The sequence below is a fragment of the Rhinopithecus roxellana genome, chromosome 12 (genome assembly GCF_007565055.1).
Source record: "Rhinopithecus roxellana isolate Shanxi Qingling chromosome 12, ASM756505v1, whole genome shotgun sequence".
In the NCBI taxonomy this organism is placed as follows: domain Eukaryota; kingdom Metazoa; phylum Chordata; class Mammalia; order Primates; family Cercopithecidae; genus Rhinopithecus; species Rhinopithecus roxellana.
This window is the reverse complement of record NC_044560.1, coordinates 112,172,932-112,199,252: the sequence shown is the minus strand read 5'-3', so window position 1 is coordinate 112,199,252 and position 26,321 is coordinate 112,172,932. Positions and strand designations below refer to the sequence as shown.

The window sequence follows — 26,321 nt, the reverse complement described above, 5'->3', positions numbered from 1 at the left end:
TCCAGCACCCGCAAGCCCGGCCCCATCAGCTAGGTGGCCTCCAGCCCTGCCAATCGAATGGTCCGGCCCCTCCCCGCCCCTTCGCCCGCCCCTTGCCCAGCCCCCTCCTCCTCAGGTGAGGCAGCCTGGCCTAGCAGGCCCCACGCCACCGGTTCTGCCTCCAGGCCACCCGCTGTTGCGGGGCCACCATGCTCCTGCCCAGGCCTGGAGACTGACCCGACCCCGGAACCACCTCCAGGCTCCGCCCTCACCTGCCGGACCCCAGGGTAAGGACCAGGGCCCCCAGACTCACAGTTCCAGCCCTGAGGACAGGGGTTCCCTCATTCCCCCACCCAGCCTAATGCCCACCTCCTAATAGAAGGGTTCCCGGGGACCTGAAGAGGGTGCACTGTGACATCCCTCCAAGCACCTAAGTGTTCTGGCTTGCTCTTCCTTCAGACTCAGCGGTTGGACCCCAGTCCTTCCTCCCCAGACCCAGGAGTTCCAGCCCTCAGGCCCCTCCTCCCTCATACTAAGGAGTCCTGGCCCCCAAATTCCTCCTTTCCCAGGACTTATGATTTCAGGTCCTCAGCTGTCTCCTCCCTCAAACCCGGATCCTCAGTCCCCTGCTCCACCAGGCTTAGGCATGGGGGTCCCCAGCCCTGCAAATCCAGGCGTCCCCCCGCTGCTGGTCAGACACTGACCCCATCCTTGAACCCAGCCCAATCTGCGTCCGTGATCACGGCGTGCTCTGGCCAAGGCCCAGTCCCTACAGCCTGCCTGGATGGACGCCTGGGACTGGGGGCGCCAGGACTGGGCTGGGCTGGGCTCCCCCAGGCCCTGCCTCCCCGTCCATCTCCTCACAGGTCCCACCCTGGCCCAGGAGGTCAGCCAGGGAATCATTAACAAGAGGCGGTGACATGGCGCAGAAGGAGGGTGAGTCCCCTTCCCTGAGCCCCAGCTTTGGTTCTGCCTGGCGCCCCGCCCTCTGTGCTCTCTTCTCTACCCTCTACTCTTCGGAGCCCCCTCTCTCTGGGCACCCCTCCCAGATGCATCCCAACCCCCCTTAGTCCTCCTCCACCTGATTAACTATTAACTACATTTTCTGTGCAGCTGTGCCACCGCCAGCCTCCCTTCTACCCTATATGACCTTCCTGGCATGCTGCCTCAGTTTCCCCTCATCCCCCAGTGATTTCTCAGCTAACCCTGGACTTGTCCTCTACTGGGGCTGAGGCGGGGAAGCTGTAGCTGTCATGGTTAAGGACACAGGTTTGGAGTCAAACACACAGGCTTGCATTTGAATTTGCTCTTGCCACCTTTTTTGCTGTGTGATCTTATGCAAGTGATATTATTCTCAGGGCTTTGGTCTCCCTCTGGGTCAAGCATGGATCCCAGTCCTCCCTCCATGAGGTTGCTGAGTGCGTAAGACACACCAGGCACTGTCTGGGGCTCTGCATATAAGACACATGCCATCAACCAGAGCTGTCATGACAGAGGTTGGCAGACACAGAGTCCCAGAGACCCAGGACCCCCACCGATTCCAGACATTCCTCCACCTCCTGGCACTGTGGGCAAAAGAGCAGAGGGAGGACTTTGGACTGGGCCTGGATGGATGGAGAGGGGAGAGACGGCAGATAAACTACCATAAGGATGACAGAGAGAGACTGCGTGATGGAGTTGCTGGCCCTTGGGAGGCTCCGGGCAGCCCCCGGCTAGCCTGGCTTCCTTTCTACCTCTCACACATGGGACCCAGCTGGAGGGGCACATGGATGGGCGACCTGTTCTTTCTGCCTTCTCCTAGCTGGGGCTGACTCCCTCTCTTCTTCCTGCAATCAGGCTAGCTGGGCTCAGTCCCAGGCAGTAGCATTTTCTAGCTGTATGGCCCTGGGCAGGCGGCATGTTCTCTCTGGGCCTCCATTCTCTCATCTGTGAAATGGAGAGGGTGACAGTGCATGTCCAACAGCGTGGGGCGAGGCCTGAAATGCCAGGATGGGCAGGAAGCACTGAGCGCGTTGGCTGAAATGATTAGTTCAGATCTCTGGCTTCCTCGGGTCTCGGCAGAGCTGGCAGTTCAGACCCCAAACCATTCAGCTGCAGTCCAGAGGGAACCCAGGCTCCCAGTTACTCAGGAGAAGGCACTGCACCCTAGCTGAGCAGGTGAATGACAGAGTCCAGCTCCTTGGGGACAATCTCTTTCCTGGAGCTGCTGGAAGGACAGCACCCGGGCTTGGGCCTATGGGTGAATGAGCCAGGGAAGAAAAGCAGAAAATGTCTGGATGGACAGAGATGGCCTGGGTACAAAGAGAAACAGACACAAAGTGGGCTCTGGTGCCTCCCTGGCAGCTCCTGGCTGGTCTTGGAGGGGAGTCCTGCTGTCAGGGCTGGGGATGTGGGAGTCGAACCTGGACACAGATGCTGAAGCATTCCAATTCTGCACTTACTTGCCGGGTGACCCGGGTTTGGTGGCTGCCAGACTTTGGGCCTCCTTTTCTCATCTATAAATTGGGGGTGATGGCAACGGCGCCTTCCTCATGAACAGCTGCAAGGATTTAAGGATGCTGTGCAGGACTGGACAGGGTTAGGGCAGGGCAGTGTGTCCATGTGTGGTTCTGAGAGATCCGTTGTGGCTGCAGCGGCTGCTGTTGGTGGTGTCACTGTTATTGCTGCTGGCTTCTGGGTGCTGCCTGGGAACTTGGAATTGGAGGAGGTGATATTGGAGTTGCAATTCCAAAGATGCCAGGCAGAGGGAAGAGCAAGGTTCTTGCTCTTCTGTGGGAAGCTGGGAGGTGACACAGCGCTGGTGTGCACATAGCCAGTTGTGGTAATTCTGGAGGTGAAGTTGGAAGTGGAGCTGGGTGGGAGAAGAGGTGTGCAAGCTGGACCAGGCAGGGGTGGGACTGCTTTGAGGAAGAGCCGGCCAATTCCACGCAGTGCCAGGTCTCTCCACAAGGTGGCGCCAGTGGTTAGTCCCTGCTTCTCTTGTCTAACTTCTATCTCACAAGTTCTACTGTTTGGGTTGTTTTTGGAAGCTCTCTCTGGTGCCTGATAATGACCCACATGGTTGTCTGGGAATTGGGGTAAACATGCTTCCAATTCTCTAAAAGCCATGCTTATACCTTAGTGGGGCTGGAAATGCCAGGCTGAGGGACTTAAGCTGTCCTGGGGGTACTAAGGAGTCACAGAGGGCTCTATAGGTAAAGAGGGGACAGGTTGGATTTGGTGTCTCACTAGGTTTCCCAAGCCTCCGTGTGGAGGGTGGGCTAGAAGGGAGACTGAGCCCGCCAGTTGGATGGGGCTGGAGCAAGGTGGAGATGGAGGGAGAGAAGGAACCGGGAGAAGGAGAGTCACTCAGGAGGATTGGCAGGCTGTGGGGAGAGGGGAATGTTATGCAGACGGGGATGGTCCTAGGAGTGAGGGCCACTGAGACAGGACCTGGGAGGAAGAATATACTTGGGGAGACATTGAGGCCATTCTAGGACCTGGTAGGGGCAAAGAGACTAGGAGGTCCCAGGGAAAGGTATTTAAAAGGTATTTAAAGGACTGCAGGAGCCCTGACCTGGGACCTGGAAGACCGTCTAGGGCTGGGGACAGAGGGGAAACTGAGTCCACAGAGGTGGATGAGACAGACTTAGGGGTAGGGAGCAGTAGGGGGAGGCTGCGGCCAGCCCTACAAACTCCACATTTTACGGAGTAGGTAGAGCGTGGGTGGAGACAGCAGCCTCAGAGACAGAAAGGAGAATCAGATGCACGTGGTGTCCTGGAAGTCCAAAGAGGAGATTCAGGAAGCTGCAGTCATGTAAGATGAGGCCCGAGACACAGAGCCACCAGTTGAGTGGATTTTCAGAGCCAGAGAGCCAAAGAAGTCAGGCGTGAGGGTCTTTGCAGCCAAATGGTGGAGGCGGAGGAACTGACCTGTGACAAGACCCAAGGCAGCCGGAGGGACCTGGAGAAAGCAGGGGCAGAGAGTCTCAGGGAGACATGGGAGTGGGGGAGGTCTGGCTTACCGAGGGAAATGGCCCTGCTGCTGGGATCAAAGAATTGATGACGACATGTCGCCTGTCCCAGTAGAGACATGCAGGGAGGATGCCTGTCATACTGGGGGAGCCCCAGGATGCAGATGCTTCCTGTCCCACTGGAGGCACTGAAGTCCTCTGAACCATGCAGCATGGAAGGAGGTTCTTCCTCTCACCCTAGGAGACACATACATAGTGGCGTTGCTTCCTGTCCCACCAGATGTGCCAAGGCCTCTAGGCTGCATTCTGCGTGGCCTAGAGCCCTGGCAGGCACAGCTGAAAACAAAGGAAGCAAGACCAGCCCCATGGCTGTGGGGAGGCAAGACCTCCCGCTGGAACCTGGAGAATGGTCCTGGGCAGAGTTGGGGGGCGGTAGGCCTGAGAGGCCCTCGCAGGACAGGCAGGGGTCAGCCAGCAGTAGCTGGGCTGGTCTGGCCCACTGGGGCCTCTTTTGGGGAAGACAGTGTTCCCTCATGCCTTGATGGGAGCCACTGAGCTCTCAATTTTTTTTTTTTTTTGAGACAGAATCTCGCTCTGTTGCCCGGGCTACAGTACAGTGGGGCAATCTTGGTTCACTGCAACCTCCACCTCCCGGGTTCAAGTGATTCTCTTGCCTCAGCTTCCCAAGTAGCTGGGACTACAGGCGCCCGCCACCACGCCCAGCTAATTTTTGTATTTTTAGTAGAGGCAGGGTTTCACCATGTTGGCCAGGCTGGTCTCGAACTCCTGACCTCAAGTGATCCACCTGCCTCAGCCTCCCAAAGTGCTGGGATCATAGGCATGAGCCACCGTGCCCCGCCTGAGCTCTCAAATTTTTTTTTTTTTTTTTTTTGAGACAGAGTCTCACTCTGTCTCCCTGGCTGGAGTGCAGTGGCCCGATCTTGGCTCACTGAAACCTCCGCCTCCCAGGTTCAAGCATTTCTCCTGCCTCAGCCTCTCAAGTAGCTGGGACTGCAGGCGTCCATCACCACACCTGGCTAATCTTTGTATTCCCAGCAGACAGGGGGTTTCGCCATATTGGCCAGGTCTTGAACTCCTGACCTTGTGATCCGCCTACCTCGGCCTCCCAAAGTGCTGGGATTATAGGCGTGAGCCACCGCGCCCGGCTGAGCTCTCAAATTCTTTTTTTTTTTTTTTTTTTTTTGAGGCGGAGTCTCGCTCTGTCGCCCGGACTGGAGTGCAGTGGCCAGATCTCAGCTCACTGCAAGCTCCGCCTCCCGGGTTTACGCCATTCTCCTGCCTCAGCCTCCCGAGTAGCTGGGACTACAGGCGCCCGCCACCTCGCCCGGCTAGTTTTTGTATTTTTAGTAGAGACGGGGTTTCACCGTGTTAGCCAGGATGGTCTCGATCTCCTGACCTCGTGATCCGCCCGTCTCGGCCTCCCAAAGTGCTGGGATTACAGGCTTGAGCCACCGCGCCCGGCCTGAGCTCTCAAATTCTTAAGACACCCAGATAATGGCCACCCCAGGAAGGTCCTATACCACTCCCTGCTCTGTTCCGGGCGCTGGCCTGGTGCTGTGCTCACCAGCCACACCACCATGGGCGCAGATGGGAGAGCTGGGAGCTCCTGCCGCCCCGGGGGTGCTTTGCAGCTGCCAAGGGCAGTTGAGCCCAAGCCAGGCCCAGCTGAAGGCTTTCAGCAGCCTTTACTCTTTGGTCCTCTTATAATCCCTAGTGAAGGGGTTGGCTTTTAATCTCCAGGACCTCTTTGCGCTGGGAATAAAATCCCTTTTCCTGTGCCACCAGGCCTCCCCAGCTGGCCCCAACCTTGGTTCCCACTACCTTCCCCAAGCTCCAGCCATCTGGTCGTCTCGATGGCCTCTCCAGCCTCTGACATAACAGAGCCTGCTTATTCTTGCCTCAAGGCCTTTGCCTGTGCTGTTCCCTCTGCCCACAGTGCCCTTCCTTGTGGTCTGTGCATGGCTGGCACCTCACCTTTCAGAGCTTAGCTCAGAAGTCTCTTCTAGGGGAGGCCCTCTGATCCCTGATCCCCCTGCAGCAGCCCATTTGCTGCCCCCAGCCTGCACGGTTTTCCTCACAGCCTCTGCCACAATCTGGAAATTATTGGGTTCATTTACTTGTTTCCTTATTAATGTCTCCCACTCCCCACCCACACGCATGAGAATGTGAACCCCTGAGAGCCATAACCTTATCTGTCTTCTTTGGGTTATGTTCCCAGAACCTAGAAAGGTGCCAGGCACACAGCGGATGCTCAGTAGGATGGTAAACAAATAAAGCTCCATTAGGCTGATGAAAAAACTGAGGGTCAGGCGCGGTGGCTCACACCTGCAATCTCAACACTTTGTTTGGGAGACTGAGGCAAGCAGATAGCTTAAATCTAGGAGTTCATGACCAGCCTGGCCAACATGGCAAACCCTGTCTCTACAAAAAATACAATAATTAGCTGAATGTGGTGGTGTGTGCCTATAATCCCAGCTACTCAGGAGACTGACAGGTGGGAGAATTACCTGAGCCCGAGAGCTTGAGACTGCAGTGTGCCATGATCGCACCACTGCTCTCCAGCCTGCGCAGCACAGTGAGACCCTGTCTCAAAAAAAAAAAAAGAAAAGAAAAGAAAAAACTGAGGCTGAGGCTCAGAGAGGGGAGGGGAGTTGCTCAGGCCCACACAGCTCTAACGATTTATAAAGCATTTATAAAGAACTTGCTATGTGCCAGGAACTTCTGCACAGTGAGAGACTGGATGGCTTCGTGGCTGTACACAGGGGACCTGGCATCAAACCTGCTCAGGATTCACGACACTGTTCTGTTTCTTCCAGGCTGCCACCGTGGGCATGTGACCCCCCTTCTCTGAGCTATCTGAAAGACAGGAATCATAGTTGTGGGATTGAAATAAGGACTAAATGAGCTGATGTATTTAGAGCAGTGCTTAGCACCTAGGAGGCATCTATACAATTTGGGCTATTATTCTTCTTCTTGAAAATAACTTTAAATTATTATTTTTACAAGTAGGTGCTCAGTGGATGCCCATTTAATAGATAAGAAAGTTGAGGCTCAAAGATAGGATGCCACCTGCCTTACATCCCAGCTAGGAAGGGGTAGGGTCAATATTTTTAAATGGGGCTGGGCCAGGTGCAGTGGCTCACTCCTGTAATCTCAGCACTTTGGGAGGCTGAGGAAGGAAGATCGCTTCAGCACAGGAGTTTAAGACCAGCCTGGACAACATAGCAAGACCACGTCTCTAAAAAATATATACATAAAATAAAATGAGGCTGGCAGATTTTCAAGTGGAGAGGCAAATTTGATCTTGCAACTGGGTACCATGAGAGAGATCTGATTTAGGGGGTATCTAGGGGCAAAGTATCTAGAACAGCAGATACAACTGAGGCAGCAAGGAAATGCCAGCGGCAGGAAAGAGAGCTACCAAGAAGGCAAAGGTTGGGAGTCACAGTCCCAAGAAGAGACAACCCAAAGCAAAGACAGAAATACAAAAGCACAGTGTCACTGGGGAGGAGACATTCCCTAAGTGCCAGGAAAGTGCAGGGTGGAGGCAGAGATGGTGGCAGGTGGCCTGGCCATGCCCCCCTCCCAGCTGGAATGCTGGGGGAGCTGGGCACCTGGTTGTTCACGCGGCAGGGGAGGGACAGCCCTGTCAACTGCTGGCCTCGGGAAACTGGGCCTGGGGAGGGCAAGCTTGGGCATAGTAAGTTAGCCCTGGGGGCAGGGCAGAGCTGGTCTCGTGCCCAGACCCTGCTGCAATGAGGACAGGCCTGGCTGTGGCCCCAGCATGGTGTCTGTTGCAGGTGGCCGGACTGTGCCATGCTGCTCCGGACCCAAGGTGGCAGCTCTCACTGCAGGGACCCTGCTACTTCTGACAGCCATCGGGGCAGCATCCTGGGCCATTGGTGAGAGCGGTTCCTGTGCTTCTGACCTCCCCTGGCCCCTGCAGCCTCCAGCCTGCCTGCCCTCACCCCTCCCTTCTCTGCAGTGGCTGTTCTCCTCAGGAGTGACCAGGAGCCACTCTACCCAGGTGAGTGGAGCAGACTGGGACCCTCTGGGGGAGCCCTGGAGGACACCTGTATCTGGCGGGAGCTCAACAAGCGTATTTGTTGAATAAATGTACAAATGCATGCAGAAATGCGAATCATAATAGTGCATTTGTATCGAGTGCCTGCTATGTACCAGGCACTATTCTAAGCACCCCACATGTCTAACCCAGACTTTTTCAGACACCAGTGTATTACTCATGAGTGCCTCATAAAATTAAATTAGTGAGTTGGAAAACCACGTTTTTTTTTTAAGTATGAAATAGATTAGATTACAGACCATCACAGTGCATCTCGCAGTAAGCAAAGGTTACACTAATTTTTGTTTTGTTTTGTTTTTGCATCCATATACATGTAATCCCACTGCATCCCCATGCTGTGAGGGTGGGACTGTTATTTTCCCCATTTTACAGTTGGGGAAACTGAGGCTTCGAGCAATGTGATAGTTTGCCACAGACTACAGAGCTACGGGCTACATCAGGATGTAAAAATGTGTTTCTTACTGCAGGGCATGGTGAAAACATGTTGGGGAGGCATGGTATAAATTCAGTAGGCCCTTCTAACTCTCCTAGGAGGTAGGGTTTAAAAAAAAAAAAAAAAAAAAAAGTCTTGCTCTGTCATCCAGGCTGGAGTGCAATGGTGCAGTCTTGGCTCACTGCAACCTCCACCTCCCAGGTTCGAGCGATTCTCCTGCCTCAGCCTCCCAAGTAGCTAGGAATGCAGGCATGTACCACCATGCCCGGCTAATTTTTGTATGTTTAGTAGAGACAGGGTTTCACCATGTTGGCCAGGCTGGTCTCGATCTCCTTACTTCAAGCAATCCACCTGCCTCAGCCTCCCAAAGTGCTGGGATTACAGGCGTGAGCCACCGCACCTGTCCCTGGTAGTTGCTGTTATTAGTTCCATTTTACAGATGTGCAAAATGAGGACCAGAGAGGACATGCAGCTGGGGAATGAGGGGCCAGGAACAGCTCTTAGACTTATCCACTGTAGGTGTGTCTGCAGGCATGTGGAATGAATGGCCACACAAATAAATAGATAAAGAAACTAACTGTGGGATGAATGAATGAATATTCCCAAATGCCAACTTCAAGCTGCCATTCCCTGATACAGGACAGCAGGAAAAAAGGGGAAGTTGGGTGGTGGGATATATTTTTCATGTCTATGAGCCTCGTCTAATTCCATAAAGGATTCAGTTCACACTAAAATCAGAAATGAAAATCCAGACAAGGAAAGCCAACATCAACATTGATCATCGTTACCAGCACTTAGCATTTGTATGTAGCCTTGGGATCTTATGGTATCAACTCATTAAGTCTTCACAACAACCTGTTTTTTTTTTTTTTTTCTTTTCTTTTTTTTTTTTTTTGAGATAGGGTCTTGCTCTGTCGCCCAGGCTGGAGTGCAGTGGCATGATCTTAGCTCATTGTAAGCTACATCTCCCGGGCTCAAGCAATCCTCCCACCTCAGCCTTCTGAGTAGCTGGGACTATAGGCTAATGCCACTATGCCCATCTAATATATATTTTCTAAATTATTGTTATTTTTATCTTTTGAGCTAGAGTCTCACTCTGTCGCCCAGGCAGGAGTGCTGTGGTGCAATCTCGACTCACTGCAATCTCCACCTCCCAGGTTCAAGTGATTCTCCTGCCTCAGCCTCCTGAGTAGTTGGGACTACAGGCACATGCCACCACGCCCAGCTAATTTTTGTATTTTTAGTAGAGACAGGGTTTCACCATGTTGGCCAGGCTGGTCTCAAACTCCTGACCTCAGGTGATCCACCCGTCTTGACCTCCCATCCACCCATCTCGGCCTCCCAAAGTGCTTGGACTACAGGCATGAGCCACTGCACCCAACCTCATTTTTAAAATTTTTAGTAGAGATGGGATCTTGCCATGTTTCCCAGCCTGGTCTTGAACTCCCGAGCTCAAAGCAGTCCTCTCAGATCGGCCTCCCAAAGTGCAGGGATTACGTGTGCGCACCACCACAACCCATTTTCCTATGGGGATGCTGAGGCACAGAAAGACCAAGTGACTTGCCCCAGGTCATGGAGCTAGTCAGTGTCAGGACTGGGATTTGAACCCAGGCAGCCTGCGTAGTAACTGTATATAATGTCTACACTTGATTGCTTGTTAAAAAAAAAAAAAAAAGAACAGCTGAATTCATTGCCATAGTGAAGACTAATGTACGCTGGGCCCTGGCTGCAGCCTTTACCCAATAGGCCTATGAAGTTGGGGCTGTTAATGTCCCAACATTTTGCATTTGGGGGAAATTGAGTCCCAGTGAAGCAAACTGACTTGCCCGAGACCACACATCAGATAAGAGACAGAGCAAAGGGATCATGCCCCTGCCAAAAGTGCCTCCATGACAACACGTGGCATTGAGATAAAATCCCAACCCATCGGTCGGGCGCGGTGGCTCAAGCCTGTAATCCCAGCACTTTGGGAGGCCGAGGCGGGCGGATCACGAGGTCAGGAGATCAAGACCATCCTGGCTAACACTGTGAAACCCCGTCTCTACTAAAAAATACAAAAAAACTAGCCGGGCGAGGTGGCGGGCGCCTGTAGTCCCAGCTACTCGGGAGGCTGAGGCAGGAGAATGGCGTAAACCCGGGAGGCGGAGCTTGCAGTGAGCTGAGATCCGGCCCGGGCGACAGAGCGAGACTCCGTCTCAAAAAAAAAAAAAAAAAAAAAAAAAAAAAATCCCAACCCATCACAGGCTCCAAGGCTCCTAGCGTGGGGGCCCCTCTCTACCTGCACCTCACACTGGCTTCGAGCACCCTTGGGGTCCAGTACCTCGCTCAAATGACCTGCTCGCACAGAAGTCTCTACTCACCCACTTCTTTCTAGCTCACTCCTGGAGGCAGATTTCAGTTCCGCACAGCTCCTTCTGAGCTGTAGGGCCTCCCACCAGTCCCTACCTCTCCGAGCCTCAGTTTCCTCATCTGTGAGATAGGAGTAAGAAGAATCAGTGAGAATAAGAGGAGATAAAAATCTGTGCAGTACTTGGGCGGGGCGTGGTGGCTCACACCTATAATCCCAGCACTTTGGGAGGCTGAGATGGGCAGATCACCTGAGGTCAGGAGTTCAAGACCAGCCTGGCCAACATGGTGAAACCTCATCTCTACTAAAAACACAAAAATTAGCCGGGCATGGTGGTGGGCGCCTGTAATCCCAGCTACTCAGGAGGCTGAGGCAGGAGAACTGTTTGAATCCGGGAGGCACAGGTTGCAGGTTGCATTGAGCTGAGATCCGGCCACTGCACTCCAGCCTAAGCAACATAGCGAGACTGTCTCAAAAAAAAAAAAAAAAAAAAAAAAAGCCATGCAGTACTTGGCTCTTAACCAGCACAGTGGACACATTGGCTTTTGTTTCTCACTATTTTTTTTTTTTTTTTTTTTTGAGACGGAGTCTCGCTCTGTCGCCCAGGCTGGAGTGCAGTGGCCGGATCTCAGCTCACTGCAAGCTCCGCCTCCCAGGTTTAAGCCATTCTCCTGCCTCAGCCTCAGGAGTAGCTGGGACTACAGGCGCCCGCCACCTCGCCCGGCTAGTTTTTTTGTATTTTTTTTAGTAGAGACGGGGTTTCACCGTGTTCGCCAGGATGGTCTCGATCTCCTGACCGTGTGATCTGCCCGTCTCGGCCTCCCAAAGTGCTGGGATTACAGGCTTGAGCCACCGCGCCCAGCTGTTTCTCACTCTTGAAATTCTTTCTAGAAATTTGTTGAGCAAGATCTTCCTGATCTTCCAGACTCTATGGCCTCTCACCCTATGGTGGTATCCCTGCCACCCCGGTAAAAACCCTCCTCACTCACAGTGAATTATTTACTCCTGGCGAACTCCAGGAGGGCAGGGACCTTTTGTGGTCAGACAGTGCCTGACACATAGTAGGTGCTCAGGAAATCCTTGAGTTGTGAGTGCACTCAAAGCCAAAACACTGAGATGAACTAGAGAGTCATGGGCCTCCAGCTGGACGGGAGTGAGGTCAGCACTCACACCGGGCTCTGGCCGGAACCACGCACCTGCCCTGCAGTGGTACTTGGGTTTTTCAACAACTCAGGGAAATGATAAACAAATACAAACAAACAAAAGCGACCCCAAGCTTGTATCCCCACCTCGTTTTTTGTTTTTTTGTTTTTTTTTTTCCTGGGATTTTCACACTTCTAAATATATCCAACAACTTGGCAGGCACACCAGGTGACCCAGAACATCCTTTTTGTGTTGTCTGAAATGACAGGAACAAGAATAAAGAATTGAAAAGTGAGAAACAGTGGCAGAGAGTGTGACTTTAAAAATAGCCAGAGGGGACATTTGATGTTCTCTCTCCACTCCCATCTCCCCCAACACACATCTATAAAGTGATTTCCCCCCCCAAAACCTCACACTTTCTGGAAATCACATTTCCAGAGCAGTTAGCAGTCATTTTAAAATAAGAATCCACCCCTCTCCCCGCCCCAGCTGGTGTTTCAAACTCCAAGACTTGGCTTTGGAATTCATGGGGTGATGAGGACCCCCAAGCTGGAGGTGCCGGGCGTTCCCTGCCCCAACCCCAGAGCAGGAGTCCGTAATTAAGGCAGGCCAAGCCAGTTCGGGGGCTCACGCCTGTAATCCCGGCACTTTGGGAGGCTCAAATGGGCAGATCGCTTGAGGTCAGGAAACCAGCCTGGCCAACATGGCAAAACCCCGTCTCTACTTAAAATACAAAAATTAGCCAGGCATAGTGGCTGGTGCCTGTAAACCCAGCTACTTGGGAGGCTGAGGCATGAGAATCGCTTGAACTTAGGAGGCAGAGGTTGCAGTGCGCTGAGATCCTGCCACTGCACTCTAGCCTGGGAGACACAGCAAGACTCCATCTCAAAACAAACTTAAAGTAGAATAAAATAAAATAAGAATCCACCCCCCTCCCCACCCCAGTTGGTGTTTCAAACCCCGGGCCTTGACCTTGGAATTCATGGTGTGATGAGGACCCCACAGCCAGAGATGCCAGACGCTCCCTGCCCCAACCCCAGAGCAGGAGGCCATAATTAAGGCAGGCCAGCCAGGTGGCTTTTCAGTCCCGGCCATAGCTGAATACATTAGGCAGGGAGACATGCAAGGGTTTGTATGAGACTCACAGAAGGAACAGGGAATATGCAGGTCTGGGTTCAAGTCCTGGTTTTGCTGGTTACCCATGTGCCCTTGGGCAACTTTATTCCTCTGAGGCTCAGTTTTCCCATCTGTAAGATGGGCATAGAAGTGGTCACTATTGGCCGGGCACGGTGGCTCACATCTGTAATCCCAGCACTTTTGGAGGCCGAGGCAGGTAGATCACCTGAGGCCAGGAGTTCGAGACCAGCCTGGCCAACATGGTGAAACCCCGTTTCTACTAAGAACACAAAAGTTAGCCGGGCGTGGTGGTGGGCGCCTGTAGTCCCAGCTACTTGGGAGGCTGAGGCAGAAGGATCGCTTGAACCCGGGAGGCAGAGGTTGCAGTGAGCCAAGATGGCACCACTGCACTCCAACCTGGGCAACAGAGCGAGATTATGTCTCAAAAAAAAAAAAAAAAGGTTGTGGGATTGAAAGAGCCACTTGGATAGGCCGCATAGCATGGGGCCAGCCCACTGACACCCCCCAGTAAACACAGCCAGTGCTACAATTACTGTGCTGTTGTTTAACCCTCCAGAGGGAAAGTGTCTTGAGAAGCTGTCCAGGGCAATGTTAAAACTTGGGGTTTGAAGTCACTAAGACCTGATTTCGAATCCTCTCTCCCTGCTTCTCATGCACTTGGTGGTGGTGGGGAAACCACTCCACCTCTCTGAGCTTCAGCTTCCCCGTCTGGAAATGGGGGATGATCTTTGTGGCTCCTAGGGCGTGCGACAAGGCCTTGGTTGATGGTGGGGGCACACAGTAGGTCCTCAGCTGGGGAGAGTTCTACTTGGAAGTCCTGCTTCTCCTTGTCCCGACCTGTGGGGCTGTGGGAAGACCCCCTCAGCTGGTGTGTGGCCTCACCAGGTTCCTTCTAAGAGGATGCAAAAGCAAGTTTTCATATGACTCGGTTTCCCAGAATGTGCTCTCAAGCCCAGGCCAGGTGGGAGGCTCCTGAGAAAAGGACAAAAAGGCTGGGTGTGGTGGCTCACACCTGTCATCCCAGCACTTTGGGAGACCAAGGTGGGAGGACTGCTTGAGGCCAGGAGTTTGAGACCAGCCTGGACAATATAGCAATACCCTGTCTCTACAGAAAAAAATAAATTTAAAAGGCGTTTTTAGCTCAGGTTTTGCTGGATTCTAACCTGGCTATTGTCACTCAGCTCTATCCTAACATAAAAAAGTAAACAAATTAGCAGGGTGCAGTGGTATACACCTGTGGTCCTAGCTACTTGGGAGGCTGAGGCAGGAGGACCGTTTGAGCCCAGGAGGTTGAGGCTGCAATGAGCTATGATCGTGCCACTGCACTCCAGCCTGGGTGATGGAGCGAGACCCTGTCTCAAAAAAGAAAAAAGAAAAAAAAAGGTGGCAGGGAGAAGGAAAGGAAAGGACAAAAATGTTCACAGCTGATCTCTCCCCAAACCTGCTCCCTCTGTCCCCATCTCTGTCCGAGCCATCTTTTCAGGCTCAGACCAAACCCCTCGGTTACCCTCCCAGTTCCTCCAGTCACCCAGGAATCAGATCTTGCAGGAAGCCCTGTCAGCTCCACCTGCAGAACCTCTCCAAAATCTGAACTCTTCTTCCCCTCGACTGCCCCCACCTTGCTCCAGCCTCCTTCCCCTTCCTGCTGCCTGCTGGACATTCCAGAGCCTCCTCCCTGGCCTCCCTGCTCCCATCCCTGCCCCCTAATCATATCCCACAAAGGGGATATTACTCACTCACTTAACCGGCAATTCTGGAGGGTCTTAAAATCTGGCTGCCTCAAGGGGCTTTAAAACGTTATCAGATGGGGACCGGGTGTAGTGGCTCATGCTGCAGCCAGAGGGAGCTGGTGACCACCTGAGTCAGGTCAGGGCCCTCTCCTGGCTGCACCTCACACCAGGTACCAGCAAAGCCCTGATATTGCTCTATTTCTAGCTCCCACCTCATCTCCCCCTCCCTGGTTCACTCTGCTCCGGCCTCCCGCTGTTACTGGAGAACTCCCCCCATTCCCCCACACCAGCCTTGGGATCTTTGCACCTGCAAGTCTCTCTGTCTCCATGCTGATCTCACACACCTCCTGACACTTTCTCACCCCCTGCAGGTCTTTGTTCCTGCACCACCTTCCTAGGGACACCCTCCTTGTAGCGATTGAAAAGTGCAACCTTACCCCACCCCCCACACTGGCACTCTCCTCCCTCGGTGGCATTTTATTTTTCTCGGTGGCCCCTTCCTATCTTGTGACACACAATATATCCTACTTATTTGTCCCGTTCATGATCTGTCTCACCTACTGGGCTTTGAGTTCCACAGGGGTCAGGGTTTTTGTCTGATTTGTTCATTGCAGTGGTGATTTGTTCACTGCCTAAAATAGAGCTTGGCAGGTACAAAGTGTTTGATAAATAGAAATCAATACCCCAGGGGCTGTGACCTGACTTAGGTGTTAACAGGTTCCTCTGAGGTGTGTGGGGAGCAGACTGAGGGATTTCAGGGAACATCTGTTCTCACCACAAATTGCCCCCCAACCAGCCCCAGACATGAACAGTCTCCCGGGAGCTCCCTCTAGCCTTCTCATATATTCCAGCCCTGCCTCATGTCACAATTTGTAATGATGTATTTGGCTGGATGACATTTCTATGGCCATCTGTCTCCCTATCCCCCATAATGTGGTTTGCCGAAAGCAAAGCCCAGGGCTGTCTCGGTCATCTCTGTGTCTCCGGCATCACCCCTCACTGGGCATGGAGTATGTGTCCAGTTAATGCTTGCTGAGTGAATGAATACTCCATTCTCTGCCTGGAGAATTATGCATGTTAACATATTCAAGGCTCTGACAAGTCCTGCAGAAAAGATCATTATTGTTTTCTTTTTTTTTTTTTTTTTGAGACGGAGTCTCGCTCTGTCGCCCAGGCTGGAGTGCAGTGGCCGGATCTCAGCTCACTGCAAGCTCCGCCTCCCGGGTTTACGCCATTCTCCTGCCTCAGCCTCAGGAGTAGCTGGGACTAAAGGCGCCTGCCACCTCGCCCGGCTAGATTTTTGTATTTTTTAGTAGAGATGGGGTTTCCCCATGTTAGCCAGGATGGTCTTGATCTCCTGACCTCGTGATCCGCCTGTCTCGGCCTCCCAAAGTGCTGGGATTACAGGCTTGAGCCACCGCGCCCGGCGATCATTATTGTTTTCTTTCTTTCTCTCTTTCTTTCCTTCTTCTTCTTTTCTTTCTGACTACAGGATATTGATTAGCAATCTGGCAATAGTCAAGATTGGCAATCTGGTGTATTAGTCAAGGGTCTTCAGCCTACAAAAGACAAAAAGAAAAAATAAACTGGCTAAAAACGAAAGGGGATATGATTAACTCGCTTAACTGACAATCACATAGGTTCTTCAAACCTGGCTGCATCAAGGGGCTTTAAAATGTTATCAGGGCCAGGCGCGGTGGCTCAAGCCTGTAATCCCAGCACTTTGGGAGGCCGAGACGGGTGGATCACGAGGTCAGGAGATCGAGACCATCCTCGCTAAGACAGTGAAACCCCGTCTCTACTAAAAAAATACAAAAAACTAGCCGGGCGAGGTGGTGGGTGCCTGTAGTCCCAGCTACTCCTGAGGCTGAGGCAGGAGAATGGCGTAAACCCGGGAAGTGGAGCTTGCAGTGAGCTGAGATCCGGCCACTGCACTCCAACCTGGGCGACAGAGCGACACTCCGTCTCAACAAAAATAAATAAATAAATAAAATAAAATAAAATGCTATCAGATGGGGGCCAGGTGCGGTGGCTCACGCCTGTCATCCCAGCACTTTGGGAGGCCAAGACAGGCAGATCACTTGAGGTCAGGAGTTCGAGACCAGCCTGGCCAACATGGTGAAACCCTGTCTCTACTAAAAATACAAAAAATTAGCCAGGTGTGGTGGCACATGTCTGTAGCCCCAGCTACTCAGGAGGAAGAATGGCTTGAATCCGGGAGGCGGAGGTTACAGTGACCCTAGATTGCACCACTGCATTTCAGCCTGGGTGACAGAGTGAGACTCTGTCTCTAAAAAAAAAAAAAAAAGTTATCAGATGGAGAATGAATTCTGATATTAAAAACTGAGGTTTATTTATACTATATTATTAAAGTTATTTTTCATAAAATGTAGAAGGGTAAGTTTAAGAAATGAGAAGTATTTATACCAAAACTATTAAATATTATTTAATTTAAAGATGTAAATGTCTTGTTGGACAAAGAAATCAAAATTTTCATTAGACAGGAAAAATAAGTTCAAGAGATATATTGAACAACATGGTGATTATAGTTAATAACAATATATTATATACTTGAACATTGCTAAAAGAGAATTTCAGTGTTCTCACCACACACAAAGGGTAGTGCATGTGTTAATTAGCTTGATTTAGCCATTCCACAATGTATACATATTTCATATCATCTTGTACACCATCAATCTATATAATTTTTGTCAATTAAAATAAATACATGCTTTAAGGCCGGGCGCAGTGGCTCACACCTATAATCCCACACTTTGGGAGGCCAAGTCAGGCAGATCACCTGAGGTCAGGAGTTCGAGACTAGCCTGGCCAACATGGTGAAAACCCATCTCTACTTAAAATACAAAAAAATTAGCCAGGCATAATGGTGCATGTCTGTAATCCCAGCTACTCAGGAGGCTGAGGCAGAAAAATCACTTGAGCCTAGGAGGCAGAGGTTGCAGCGAGCTGAGATTACACCATTGCACAGCAGCCTGGACAACAGAGTGAGACTCTGTCTCAAAAAAATAAATAAATAAAAATAAAATAAATACATATATATATATATATATATATATATATATATATATTTTTTTTTTTTTTTTTTTTTTTTTTTTTTGAGATAGAGTCTCACTCTGTCGCCCAAACTGGAGTGCAGTGGCATGATCTTAGCTCACTGCAACCTCTGCCGCTCCGGTTCAAGCGATTCTCCTGCCTCAGCCTCCTGAGTAGCTGTGATTACAGGCACCTGCCATCACGCCCAGCTAATTTTTGTAGTTTTAGTAGAGACGAGGTTTCACCATCTTGGCCAGGCTGGTCTTGAATTCCTGACCTGGTGATCCACCCATCTCGGCCTCCTAAATAAATACATCTTTTAAAAGATAGAAATCACTCTGGAAGGAGAGTTAATCTGTTCGATATAATAATAATAATAATACTCCATATAGCTATGGAAAAGTTCATATGAAGAAATCAGGCTACGATCTACAGACTGGCAACAAATTTGTTCTTCTAGTTTCCATATGCTGTCTGTGTACATATAAAGTGAGAGGTCTTTTTATATGAGTTAAGAGTGTGGCTAAAGACAAATGGAAACAGACAAATGACAAACATACTAATAAACAGCTCCAGTTTCTCCACAAAAAATACAGTCATAAAATAAAATGTTATCAGAAATCTCCTGGCTCTCCTCCATGTTAGCTTACTTTCTCCCTCAAGAGAGTGAAGATGACCCTTAACAGATCCAGCCTTCTGTGCTGGATTCTCTTGGGAACTTGGTTAAATGTCTTTTTATCTTCCTGAATGTCCAAGTCACCTTCTAGACCTGCAGCTCCTGAGCAGCCAACTTGGGACTTCTAGGGGAAAGGGAAGTTCCCCCGGTTTGCCGAGGGGCCGGCCACAGCCCCAAGGCTGCTGTTCATTGGTTGGTCCTGAGTCCTCGAGTCTGGCAGAGTACCATGGCGCTCTGTAATCCCACCTGTAATCTCAGTATTTTAGGAGGCTGAGGCAGGAGGATTGCTAGAGCCCAGGAGTTTGAGACCAGCCTGGGCAACATGGCAAGACCCGTCTCTACAAAAAAAACACAAAAATTAGCCAGGTGTGGTGGTGCACGCCTGTGGTCCCAGCTACTCAGGAGGTTGAGGTGGGAGGATTTCTTGAGTCTGGGAGGTCAAGGCTACAGTGAGCCAAGATCATACGGCTACACTCCAGCCTGGGCAACAGAGCGAGACCCTGTCTTAAAAAAAAAAAAAAAAGTCCTTGAGTCATGATTCCAGATGTAATCACAGATGTGGGGGCTGCAGCCCTCCAGTGGGCTGGGGTTCACGTCTACACCACGTGGCTGTAGCACAGGCCAGGAGGGGCTCCGGCTGGGGAAGCACATGGGGAGCCTGGCTGTGGGACCCAGGTGGCCCCGGGCCCTGTCGCCCTGCAGTGCAGGTCAGCTCTGCGGACTCTCGGCTCATGGTCTTTGACAAGACGGAAGGGACGTGGCGGCTGCTGTGCTCTTCGCGCTCCAACACCAGGGTAGCTGGACTCAGCTGTGAGGAGATGGGCTTCCTCAGGTACTGGGGGCCCTCAGAGGGGTGCGAGCCGGGAGGGGTGGGGGAGCAGGCCTAACCCCGGCCCCGCCCAGGGCACTGACCCACTCCGAGCTGGACGTGCGAACGGCGGGCGCCAACGGCACGTCAGGCTTCTTCTGTGTGGATGAGGGGAGGCTGCCACACACCCAGAGGCTGCTGGAGGTCATCTCCGTGTGGTGAGGAGGGCAGCGGGCAGGTGGGGCAACACCTCGGACCCCCAAGGCACTCCCTGTCCCCGTTTTCCTTCCACCTGTCTTAATTAGTCTATTTCCTTTCTGCGTCTCCAATCCCGGCTCTCCCAGTGACTGTCCCAGAGGCCGTTTCTTGGCCACCATCTGCCAAGGTGAGACCCTAAAACTCAGAGCCCTCTCCTTTAGACCCTCGGGGAGGCCACGTCCCCTCAAGCTCCCCAGGATGGGGCTGTGTCCTTTCAGACCCCCTAGGGCAGGGCCAAGCCTGGGCTCTGGGGACTGGGGCTCCAGTCCCCTGTCGCCGCCCCCGGCTGACCCCTGTCCCACAGACTGTGGCCGCAGGAAGCTGCCCGTGGACCGCATCGTGGGAGGCCGGGACACCAGCTTGGGCCGGTGGCCCTGGCAAGTCAGCCTTCGCTATGATGGAGCACACCTCTGTGGGGGGTCCCTGCTCTCCGGGGACTGGGTGCTGACAGCTGCCCACTGCTTCCCGGAGTGAGTGCCCCCCATGGTGCTGATGAGGGGGAGGCAGAAGAGCAGAGAGACAGTGGGGAGGGGGGCGGATCGTGCCCAGGCAGGTGGCCACCCTCCACCCCTTTCCCTGGTAGGCGGAACCGGGTCCTGTCCCGATGGCGAGTGTTTGCCGGTGCCGTGGCCCAGGCCTCTCCCCACGGCCTACAGCTGGGGGTGCAGGCTGTAGTCTACCACGGGGGCTATCTTCCCTTTCGGGACCCCAACAGCGAGGAGAACAGCAACGATATTGCCCTGGTCCACCTCTCCAGTCCCCTGCCCCTCACAGGTAAGTCTGAGGGCTGAGCCTTGGGACTTGGGGACCTGAGGCCAGGAGGACAAAGGAGGGGACCAGGGGCACAGGGGAATCAACTTATGGTTCAGGCATCCCTGGCAATAAGGGGAATGATCTCGAGGGAGCACAAAGTGGGCCTTAATTATCAACGGTCAGTGCACTCAATTTGGAAAACTTACCGGCATTTCCCCAAGAAGCAAACATGAAGTTACCATTGGACCCAACGCTTCCACTCCTAGGGTAGGAGATATATACCTAAGACAAATGAAAACTGTGTCTACACCAAAACTCGTACATCAGTGTTCATAGCAGCATTATTCATAATAGCCCAAAGATGGAAACAGCCCAAGTGTGTTTCATCGGACAAATGCATAAAGAAAATGTGGTATATTGGCTGGGCATGGTGGCTCAAGCCTGTAATCCCAGCACTTTAGGAGGCCGAGTTGGGCGGATCATGAGGTCAGGAGTTTGAGACCAGCCTGGCCAACATGGTGAAATTCCATGTCTACTAAAAACACAAAAATTAGCTGGGCGTGGTGGCAGGTGTCTGTAATCCCAGCTACTCGGGAGGCTGAGGCAGGAGAATCGCTTGAACCGGGGAGGTGGAGATTGCAGTGAGCCGAGATCGCACCACTGCACTCCAGCCTGGGTGGAGCAAGACTCCATCTCGAAAATAAATAAATAACAAAGTAAATAAATAAATAACAAAAAAATAAAATGTGGTATATCCATACAACGGGCGACTATTGGACCATAGAAATGAATGAGGTACTGATTCATGCTACCACAAGGATGAACCTTAAGAACAGTGCTGAGTGAGACAAACCAGCCACAAAGGCCACGTACTATAGGATGCCACTTGTATGAAATGTCCAAGGCTGGGCATGGTGGCTCATGCCTGTAATCCCGGCGCTTGGGCCAGCTGAGATGGGAGGATTGTTTGTGCTCAGGAGTTTAAGACCAGTCTGGGCAATATAGCAAGACCCCAACACTTTAAAAAAATGAGCTAGATGAGGTGGCGCATACCTGTAGTTCTAGTTACTCAGGAGGCTAAGGCAGGAGGATCACTTGAGCCCAGGAGTTCCAGGCTGCAGTGAGCTAGGATTGTGCCACTGCACTCCAGCATACGTAACAGAGCAAAACTCTGTCTGTTAAAAAGGAAAAAAAGAAAAAAAGAAAGAAAAATGTCTAGAATAAGCACACTGGTAGAGACAGAAAGTTGATTGATGGTGGCAGGGTGGGAGGTGGGGATGGGAGATTGGGAGGTGACTGGTGAAGGACACAAGGTTTCTTGTCTGGGTGATGAAAGATTCTAAGTCGATCATGATGATGGTTGCACTTATCTGTGACTATACAAACAGTCAGTGACTTGCTGCCTTTGAAAGGAATTACGTAACGTGAATAATAGTTCAATGAAGCTGTTACCAAAAAACTAATAAAATGAGAAGAAAATTTGTTAAAAAATGAATGAATCAGAGTTAGAAAGTAAGTTAGGAGTCATTCCCTCTGCAATTCCCTGGAGTACTTCCTTGGTCTTACTGAGAAAGACTCACTTGGACGCCAACGTGTGCTTAATGCCTCTCCAACATGTACATCTTCCTTTTGGATTAAAAGCAGGCCTTGGGCTTCAGATTTCAGCAGCCCACAGTGTAATAATAATAATAAAAATAGGCCGGGCATGTAATCCCAGGCCAAGGCAGGGGGATCGCTTGAGCTCAGGAGTTCAAGACTCTCCTGGGCAACATGGCAAAACCCCGTCTCTACAAACAATAAAAAACATTAGCTGGCCATGGTGGTGCGTACCTGTGGTCCCAGCTACTTGGGAGGCAGAGACAGGAGAATCACCTGGTCACCCAGGAGATCAAGGCTGCAGTGAGCCATGATCACACTACTGCATTCTAGTCTGGGCAATAGAGCGAGACCCTGTCTCAAAACATAATAATAATGACGGTGATAATGATGATCATGAAGTAGTAATAGCGATCATGATGAGTGTACACAACACAGTAAAATAATCTGGTAAACATAGCAATGAACACCAATGCTGGCACGCAGCCTCCTGTGTGCCAGGCACCGTTCAAAACATGTCCTGTGTATGGACTCACTTAGTTCTCACAGCAACCCCAGCACACCCTGGTAAGGAGGCGTTCTCTTTAGATCCTGTTTTACCACCTGGGAAAAGGTCCCAACCCAAAGAAGGCAAACAATTCCCCGAATTCATACAGCTGGTAAACGGAAAGATTTGCGCCCAGGCAGACTGGCACTGGAATCTGTGCTTGTGGCCCCCATGCTGTGGTGACGGAGAATCTGGCCATGTTGGGGTTGGCATTATGTTTATTTTTATGTTTATTTTCTTTTTCATGATCTGTGATACTGGTTTCCCATTGAAGGGAGTGATACATGCTTTTCTTTAAAACCAAACCCTGTCCTGACATAGTGGCTCACGCCTGTAATCCCAGCACTTTGGGAGGCTGAGGCGGGCAGATCACTTGAGGTCAGAAGTTCGAAACCAGCCTGACCAACGTGGTGAAACCCCATCTCTACTAAAAATACAAAAATTAGCCAGGCGTGGTGGCAGGGGCCTGTAATCCCAGCTACTCTGGAGGCAGAGGCAGGAGAATCACTTGAACCCAGGAGGTGGAGGTTGCAGTGAGCCGAGATTGTTGCCACACCCTTCTCCTTAGTGAAAAGAGTGAGGGAGTTAACCCTGAAGTAAGGACGTGTCTTTGAGGACACAGGTAGACAGGTGGAAGCCACTGGGGTTTCAGACACAGGGCCGAGGGGGTCACAGCATGGGTTTTGGGGGCAGATTCGGGTATTTGCCAACTGCATGATTTTGGACACATGGCTTCACCTCACTGTGCCTCAGTTTCCCTTATCTGTAAAATGACTTCCCAGGGTTATCGAGACAATTAAAAGGGTTAATATGAGTAAAGAGCTTAGAGGACTGCCGGCACATAGTGAACACTGGTAAATGTTAGCAGCAATTGCTACTGTTGTTAATACTTTTACTAGTTATATGAACACTTGCTGTTTGCCTGGCATGCTACTCAATGACTCACCAATTTCTCACTACAACTTCTGGGGATAAGTGATTATTATTTCCACTCTACATCTGAGAGCTGGAAGACTCAGGCAGGTGATGTCATCAGCAGGCAGCAGGCAGCAGGCAGGGCTGCCAGGAACCCTTGCATAGGTTGTGCACAGCACAAGGACACCACATCTCAGGGGTGCCATTCTCTGTGTAGACCTGTGTATTTATTATTATGATCTTCTGACAGGTGGAAGTCAAATGTCTAAATATAGGAGTCTCTTTTTTTTCTTTCTTCCCTCCTTCCTCCTTCTTCCTTCCTCCTCTTTCCTCTTTCCTCTCCTCTCCTTTCCTTTCCTTCTTTCTTTCTTCTTTCACAGAGTCTTGCTCTGTTGCCCAGCCTGGAGTGCAATGGTGCACTCTTGGCTCCCTTCAACCTCTGCCTCCCAGGTTCAAGTGATTCTCCTGCCTCAGCCTCCCGAGTAGCTGGGATTACAGGCACCTGCCACCTGTAATACCAATGCTTTAGGAGGCCGAGGCAGGAGGATTGCTAGAGCCCAGGAGGTCGAGGCTGCAGTAAGCCATGTTCCTGCCACTGCACTCTGGCCTGGGTGACACTGCAGGCTTAGAAATGAAAACAAGCGGCCAGGCGTGGTGGCTCACACCTGTAATCCCAGCACTTTGGGAGGCTGAGGTGGGCAGATCACAAGGTCAGGATATCCAGACCATCCTGGCTAACACGGTGAAACCCCGTCTCTACTAAAAATACAAAAAAATTAGCCAGGCGTGGTGGCGGGCACCTATAGTCTCAGCTTCTCTGGAGGCTGAGGCAGGAGGATCTCTTGAACCCGGGAGGCAGAACTTGCAGTGAGCCGGGATCGCGCCACTGCACTCCAGCCTGGGCGAAAGAGCGAGACTCTGTCTCAAAAAAAAAAAAAGAAAGAAAGAAAGAAAGAAAGAAAAGCTGTGTTAAAACAGACTTGTTATGAAACTTTGGACACGTGACTTGGCCTCATTTTCCCCCTCTGTAAAATGGGATAATACAGACCTTACCTCTCTGGACTGATGGAAGATTAAAGAAAATGGTGCAGGACAGCGCCTAGTATGCAATGAGTTCTCGGTAGATGGCAACTTCTGTTGTGGTTTTTTTGTTTGTTTGTGTGTTTGTTTTTGAGACAGAGTCTTGCTCTGTCGCCCAGGCTGGAGTGCAATGGCGCGATCTTGGCTCACTGCAACCTCCACCTTCTGGGTTCAAGTGATTCTCCTGCCTCAGCCTCCCGAGTAGCTGGGATTACAGGTGTGTGCCACCATGCCCGGCTAATTTTTGTATTTTTAGTAGAGACAAGGTTTCGCCATGTTGGGCAGGCTGGTCTCAAACTCCTGACATCAAGTGATCCTCGTGCCTCGGCCTCCCAAAGTGCTGGGATTACAGGCATGAGCCACCGGGCCTGGCCTATTGTGGTTATTTTAAAAGGACAGAGGGCAGGGTGTGTTAGGGGCCATGATGGGAGCTGGACAGAGGTTTGTACCAGGTGGGGCAGGCCAGCAGGGGCTGGACCAGCATGGTCTCTCTCTCACAGAATACATCCAGCCTGTGTGCCTCCCAGCTGCCGGCCAGGCCCTGGTGGATGGCAAGATCTGTACCGTGACGGGCTGGGGCAACACGCAGTACTATGGTGAGTCCAGTCCTCTGCCTCTGATGCCACTGTTTGGGAGACTCTGAACTGGGCTGGGGATGGGCAGTGTGGCCGGTTGGATGAGTCTTGACCATGAGGAGTAGGGATGCTGAGGGGAATGGGGTGGGCACCAGGAGGGAAGGGGGATGTGTACACCCCCCAGCTCTGGCCAGCCTTGCCTGCACACCCCCAGGCCAACAGGCCGGGGTACTCCAGGAGGCTCGAGTCCCCATAATCAGCAATGATGTCTGCAATGGCGCTGACTTCTATGGAAACCAGATCAAGCCCAAGATGTTCTGTGCTGGCTACCCCGAGGGTGGCATTGATGCCTGCCAGGTGAGGGACTCTGTAGGGGCAGCCCCCTGGCCGCTGCCACCCCAGGGATGGAGACGCAGGGGAGTGGGTGGTCGGGCTCCCTATCTAAAAGCCTGAGGGCTCTGGGGCCACAGCCCATGGTCATCCCGAGGGGGGCCTCCTGTCCAATCACCTTGGCCCCTAGCCAGGCCTCCCTCTCCCCTCCCAGGGTGACAGCGGTGGTCCCTTTGTGTGTGAGGACAGCATCTCTCGGACGCCACGTTGGCGGCTGTGTGGCATTGTGAGCTGGGGCACTGGCTGTGCCCTGGCCCAGAAGCCAGGCGTCTACACCAAAGTCAGTGACTTCCGGGAGTGGATCTTCCAGGCCATAAAGGTGAAAGTTGGGCCCAGATGGGAACCAGGGTGGGGATGTTTGGGCCTCTAATGGGGAAAGGGAGGCAGAGATTTGTTTTAGGAGACCTACGCTCAGGCCTAGAAGCGGGTCCCCCTCGGGAACAGATGGACTTTGAAGGGCTCCTGGGGAAGGGAGGCCAGTGGTGGGATGTGGAAGCCGCCAGCTGTCTTTCCCCAGACTCACTCCGAAGCCAGCGGCATGGTGACCCAGCTCTGACCGGTGGCTTCTCGCTGCGCAGCCTCCAGGGCCTGAGGTGATCTCGGTGGTGGGATCCAAGCTGGGCCTAGGATGGGACGTTTTTCTTCTTGGGCCCGGTCCACAGGTCCAAGGACACCCTCCCTCCAGGGTCCTCTCTTCCACAGTGGCGGGCCCACTCAGCCCTGAGACCACCCGACCTCACCCTCCTGACCCCCATGTAAATATTGTTCTGCTGTCTGGGACTCCTGTCTAGGTGCCCCTGATGACGGGATGCTCTTTAAATAATAAAGATAGTTTTGATTAA

The 26,321-nt window shown here is 52.0% G+C and overlaps 1 protein-coding gene across 6 annotated transcripts; it reads left to right on the top strand.

Moving 5' to 3' along the window:
- Window positions 1-92: 92 nt before the first annotated feature.
- On the top strand, window positions 93-26,321 carry HPN (hepsin). Of its 6 annotated transcripts, none has more exons than XM_010369354.2 (13): window positions 93-266; window positions 846-915; window positions 7,754-7,855; window positions 7,939-7,980; window positions 19,260-19,389; window positions 19,461-19,583; window positions 19,710-19,750; window positions 19,928-20,093; window positions 20,207-20,397; window positions 25,015-25,110; window positions 25,304-25,446; window positions 25,634-25,798; window positions 25,997-26,321. In XM_010369354.2, exons 2-13 carry the CDS (start codon window positions 900-902, stop codon window positions 26,033-26,035), a joined length of 1,254 nt encoding a protein of 417 aa, XP_010367656.1. In that variant the 5' UTR covers window positions 93-266; window positions 846-899; the 3' UTR covers window positions 26,036-26,321. The 6 variants fall into 6 exon arrangements, with proteins under 6 accessions (XP_010367656.1, XP_010367655.1, XP_030768994.1 ...); XM_010369353.2 differs by having other exon boundaries at window positions 100-266; window positions 25,983-26,321; XM_010369355.2 differs by having other exon boundaries at window positions 101-266; window positions 701-915.

What these genes read in the sequence shown, in the direction of transcription:
- HPN (XM_030913134.1), top strand. An exon ending in CTGGAGGTCATCTCCGTGTG is followed by an intron (nt 19,584 to 19,709) that starts GTGAGGAGGGCA and finishes CGGCTCTCCCAG; the next exon opens with TGACTGTCCCAGAGGCCGTT. An exon ending in CAGTCCCCTGCCCCTCACAG is followed by an intron (nt 20,398 to 25,014) that starts GTAAGTCTGAGG and finishes TCTCTCTCACAG; the next exon opens with AATACATCCAGCCTGTGTGC.